Source organism: Dipodomys ordii, unplaced genomic scaffold (assembly GCF_000151885.1).
Source record: "Dipodomys ordii isolate 6190 unplaced genomic scaffold, Dord_2.0 Scaffold37, whole genome shotgun sequence".
NCBI lineage: Eukaryota > Metazoa > Chordata > Mammalia > Rodentia > Heteromyidae > Dipodomys > Dipodomys ordii.
The window spans coordinates 14,504,128-14,509,864 of record NW_012267253.1 but is presented as its reverse complement, the minus strand read 5'-3'; the positions used below and the strand labels follow the sequence as shown (position 1 = coordinate 14,509,864).

The following is a 5,737-nucleotide window of genomic DNA, read 5'->3' as shown; positions in this document are numbered from 1 at the left end:
GTTACCGCGGTGGCGGCGGCGGCGGCGGCGGCGGGGGGGGGGGGGGGGTGTTCGGGGGGTGAACTGAGGGTTAGCGGGGACTCCCAGCGGAGGGGTCTCGGTGGCTCTTGTCACCCCTTCTCGCGGCCGAACCTTTGGAGCCATGGTGAACTCGGGCCTCTCGAGAGCCGCTGCCGCCGCCGCCGCCACCACCAGCACCACCACCACCGCCGCCGCCGCCGCCGCCGCCTCCGCAGTCTTCTCTCGGGAGTGAGGTGTGCACCGACGGGGCGAGCGGGGAGGCGGCGGCCGCCGCGGCGGGCACCGCAGCCACCATGTCGGACACACGGCGACGAGTAAAGGTCTATACCCTGAACGAAGACCGGCAGTGGGACGACCGAGGCACCGGGCACGTCTCCTCCACCTACGTGGAGGAGCTTAAGGGAATGTCCCTTCTGGTTCGGGCCGAGTCTGACGGTAAGGTGGTCGGGACGGTGGGATGAGGGGGTCCGAGGCTCGAGTTTTGGGGCCCTGGGCCCCGGGTCCTCTCCTAACCAGCTCCGGGGACCGCGCGGTGGTCTGGAGTCTGCCCTCCGGTGTGGTTTAAACATCAAAAAACAAAGCAAAACACAAAAACTTGTAGGCTTTACAACCTCGGTCAGACGCGGGTTCTCTGTTCCTCCGCCCCCCGGGCCTGTGAAGAATTTGACCCCTTCCTTCCCAATCCATCCTCCTTTGTAGAGATCCGGGGTGTGAGAGGGTGGGGTACAAGTATTCAAGATTGTGATCTCGCCCGGTGGAACTGACACCCCCCTCTCCCTCCCCCCCACCCACACGGTCCCTTTAGCTACAGTCTTAGGCATTCTATATATAGTATGTATAGCGCATGCTATATAATGTCTATACTACATATTATACACAGAACGCAATATAATTTAGTGAAACTTCTCTGGGCAGCTTCTAAAAAGAAAAACCGGCATTTTAGCAACGGGTCTCACAGTTCAAAGTCAGCAGGTGCCGGAAAAAAAAACCAAAAAGGCACCTTTTCTTGGGCTTATTGCAGCCTGTTGCCACAGTACATGCGCGCACAAGCACTTGAGTCTTGGATGCCTCCAGGCTGCCTTTTATTATAGAGGGTGCTGTGGAAAAGTGGATACCTTACAATCTAAGCAAGTTAGGACACCAAAGTAAATGATAAGCTTATTTTCGTTAATTGATTTTGAGTCATGTGAAATATTTTTGAAGTTGTTTTTTTTTTTTTAATGGAAGCCTGGCACTGGTGGCTCGTATCTGTAATTCTAGCTACTCAGGAGGATCACAATTGGAAGCCTGTTGGTGCAGGAAACACCAGAAAGCTGCTAGTGGAGATGTGGCTCAAGTGGTAGAGCACTGGCTTTGAGTTCAAACCCCAGGAATGGTATCAAAGAGGAGGAAAAAAAAGGAAATGCAGTAAAACAACTTCTGTTAAATAAAGCTGAGCTTGAAGTGGTCATTTAGAGACCTTAAAGTTTTCATTTCATTTCTTTTTTTTCCTTAGGGCATATCGATGGGGGGATAGGATAAAATCGAAATTTAAATCTAAATTAAATATGAAGCCTAGATCTGAAGAAATCGTGAATTTTAATACCTTCTACTGCTTCAAATGTTCAACTGGATGAAGAGACATGAGAACTTTCTTACTCAGAGTTTGCTGCTGTTGTTGTTTTGAGACTTACATTACTTTTTAATCTTTCAGGATCGCTACTTTTGGAATCAAAGATAAATCCAAACACTGCATATCAGAAACAGCAGGCAAGTAGATGTTTATCTTTAATTTGAAAAGCTTCTACTGTGATCCTGAAAGTAGTAGTCTTGAGTGTTTTCCTGAAGGAAAAGTTTGATTAAAAAAAAAGTTACAGGTGATGTATATTTCCAGGATAAAAATTTTTTAACTGAAATGTCAGTTTTATTATGTTAGCAGTAATATGAAATAAGCCACTCATATTACAATAGTATATATATTAGTCTTATTTTAACTATGCCATTTGTATACACTTAGTCTAAACCTTTTATTCTGAATCATATTTAAAGAAAATGACAAAAGAACCTTCAGAATGGTACTTTTAAAAGCAAGGACATCGTGTTTGTGACATGGGATTTTGTCATTTGATGCAAGAGTTGGAAGCAGTAGCATTTAAGTGTTTTTCTTTAATGTTGTATTTATATTTTTTGATGTAATCAATGGATTTCTCACAGCTATGCACACTGCCAATGATAACAACATCTTTGTCTCTATTACTACCTTGGAGAAAAAAATCTATATTATGTTTTAACGTGCCCAAGTAATATGGAAATAGTAGCAGTGCTTAGACCATTTTTTCTGTGAATGTTACCATTTTTATTAATTAAATATGTCTAAATTGAGGGGCTGGGAATGTGGCTTAGTGGTAAAGAGTTTGCCTTGCATGCATGAAGCCCTGGGTTCAATTCCTCAGGACCACATAAATAGGGAAAACCCGGAAGTGGTACTGTGGCTTTAAGTGGTAGAGTTCTAGCCTTGAGCAAAAAGAAGCTCAGGGACAGTACCCAGCTCTGAGTTCAAGCGCCAAGAAGAAGAAGAAAAAAGAAATATGTCTAAATTGAAAAGTATAGAATATAATGGGCTTCATTAACACCACCAGATTAAATGATGTTAACATTATGCCATACCGTGTTTGTCTTAAATCTGTCTTGCTCAAAATTATTGATAGAGTTAATGCCCACAATGTGTTCATCCATTTTGTCTAAAATCTGCCCATCCCATAGGTAACCATAGTATTTTTTTTCTGAACATACTTTTGTACATTTTCAGTATTTGTATATATCCATAAATAATTAGTCTGTGTTTTTAAACTACAAAGTTGATACTGTACTTAACATATTCTGAAACATACTTTTTTACTCATTTTTCTAGAGATTTAATAATGTTAACAATATAGACCTAGTTTTGTTTTTACACTATTGTGATATGACATATACCTATTAGAAATTTGGACTGTTTGTGTATGAAGTACTTTTCTAAGGGAAGTCACCATTTAGGGGTTATGTCAAATTAATTTCTTTGTAATATTCTTTCATATTTTCACCAAAATCTTAATTTGTACTTTCTTGCAAAGGTGAGATTTCTGAATATATTAATTTTTTGTATGTTTATGGGTCTTATGTGTATACCAGAGATTGAACTCAGGATCTCAAACTCTCAGATTTTTTGCTCACAGCTGTCTCCCTACCACTTGAACCGTGCTTCAATATCCAACTTTTTGTTGGTGAACTGGCAATAAGAGTTGCTTGGATTTCTCTGCCCAGAATGGCTTTGAATCTCAATCCTTCCTTGCTGTACAGAGTTGGGGAATGCATTGGGATTCAATGAAGACCTTTAGATAATCAGTAATTTGGCATTCAACTCAATCTAACTTGATTTGAATTTGAGGCCTCTGTGCCTGCTGGGCAAATGTTTTTCCTACCACTGAGCCATGCTTCTAGCCTGATCCAAAAAAACTTATTTAAACAAACACACTGGAAAGAGAAGACAATGGCTTTTAACATAGTATGAATGAGGTGCCTTTGTATGTTTGTCAAAATTTTAAAGTTATTTAAAATTAGTTCCACTGATTTTAAGTAAATCAAATTACTGTTAACAAGCCGGGCACCGGTGGCTCACGCCTGTAATCCTAACTACTCAAGAGGCTGAGATCTGAGGATCGCGGTTCAAAGCCAGCCCGGACAGGAACATCCATGAGACTCTTATCTTCAGTAAACCACTAGAAAACTGGAAGTGGCACTGTGGCTCAAGCAGTAGAGCACTCGCCTTGAGCTGAAGAGCACAGGAAGTGCCCAAGCCCAGAGTTCAAGCCCTCAACCTACCAAAAAAAACAAACAAAAAACAAATTACTGTTAACAGTGCAGACATAGAATTAAAATATTTAGCACACTTGTGTGTTAATTAGGTTCAGGAGAAAAGCATAAGGAAGTCCTTGCCTCAGTTTCATTAGACAAAATACCCCACCTGAAATAATTACAGAATAAGTAATTTTTTAAACCACGAAAACACTTTACAAAGAAGCAAAGAAGGCATAAACCCACACAAAATACTATATGAAGGGCAAACTTTTATTCCATAGCCTTGGGCAATAGAAAATGAGAGCTGGCAGATAATGATAGAAAGTAGAATCATTAAGAAAAACTCTTTCTTATGGGTGGTGATTGTTGAAGGAACAATAAGGAAGAAAACAATATACCTGCTACAGAAAGTATTGAGCTTATTTGTAGAAGTTTCTTATTTGAGAGCTTGGTTTATGAAGCACAAGGGAGTTATTGTAGGTTTTTCTGGGTTCCTAAAATGATGAAAGTGATACTGTATTTCAGAAATCAGTGTGATAATGTTATGAGAAATAAATGAGTGGGATAGGTCAAAGCAGAAGAATTTTGGATCCCAAGACCTACTATGATAATTCAAATAAAAAAAAGGCTAGTTAATGACCTTGAAAAACAGGAACAGACCTTTAGTGCATTTTCAAGAACATATTAGAATAGTAGATGAATGACTAAATATAAAAAAGAGGTTCAGGCCAGGTGCTGGTGGCTCACCTGTAATCCTGACCACTAAGGAGGCTTAGATCTAAGGATCATGGTTCAAAACCAGCCCAGGCAGGAAAGTCTGTGAGACTCTTACTTCCAATTAATCACCAGAAAACCAGCAGTGGCACTATGGCTTGAAGTAGTAGAGTGCTATCCTTGAGCAAAAAATCTCAGGCACAGTACCTAATCCCTGAATTCAAGAGCCAGGACAAGCAGTGTATGAGTGTGCACGTCCACAGGCACACACATCCTTACACAGAATTATAAAAGTCCTGATGTTTCTTTTTTACCCCAAGCTCTGTTCATAGTTTCCTTTGGTAAAAGCCACCCTCTCTACCAGTTTCCTACAGATCTTCTAAGAGATATGCAAATGTCCACAATCACACATATATTCTTAAATTGACAAAAAAAAAAGCATAGTATATACTATTCTATACTTTTTTTTGTTTAGGCTTTGAAGTGGTTGGGAAATAATTGAAAAGTTTGATCATCAAATGAATTTTTAGTTGCCAGATGGGACCTTCTTTGAAGTACCTATAAATTAAAAGAATAAAGTTTTAGCATAGTCTGTAGGACTGTTGATATTTATCCATTTGCCAAATAACACCTGGTTGAATATTGCTCATGGGCTGGTTCCTATCTGTAGATTGGATTTTTTTCAATGCAGTTTGACAGTTCGTGAAGTTTTAGCAGAGAAATGTTTTGTTCCAAATCTTAATAATAGAAGTATGTAGAATTGGAGAGAGACACATAGAAGACTTCTTGAGAGATTTATGTTGTCCAAAGAAGAGATTGGATTATGATGGTGGAATTGTTCAAAATGGTGGATGGATTTAAGGTGTATTTTAAAGATAAAATTAATTAAGCGTGCTGATAGATTAGGCTTTGGGAATCAGGAAAAAGAAAGATCCAAGGAAGTAGAAGAGCAAGTACCTGGCTTTATCAGCCAATCTGAAAATGTGTTATTTTTTCAAACCGATGGAGAACAAGATTTCAGTAAGTTAGGGCCAGTTGGCAAATGATTATTTTACATTCTGAAGCATTAAGATTTCAGGCTTGGAACGTGGCTTAGTAATAGAATGCTTGCTTAGCATGGGTTTTGATTCCTCAGTACCACATAACCAAAAATAATAATGAAACTATATATATTCCTTCCCCCCTC

General features: G+C 40.0%; 1 protein-coding gene across 3 annotated transcripts in view; it reads left to right on the top strand.

The window, feature by feature from the left end:
- The window catches only part of Smek2 (SMEK homolog 2, suppressor of mek1 (Dictyostelium)), a 47,115-nt gene that overhangs the window by 246 nt on the left and 41,132 nt on the right, over nucleotides 1–5,737 (top strand). For 2 of the 3 annotated variants that reach the window (XM_013017950.1, XM_013017951.1), the window contains exons 1-2: nucleotides 60–456; nucleotides 1,715–1,770. In XM_013017950.1, the coding sequence (XP_012873404.1) occupies nucleotides 315–456; nucleotides 1,715–1,770 (198 nt within the window). In that variant the 5' untranslated portion in view covers nucleotides 60–314. Of the gene's footprint in view, nucleotides 1–59; nucleotides 457–1,714; nucleotides 1,771–5,737 lie in introns of those variants that run through there. The other variant, XM_013017952.1, reaches the window with a different exon arrangement.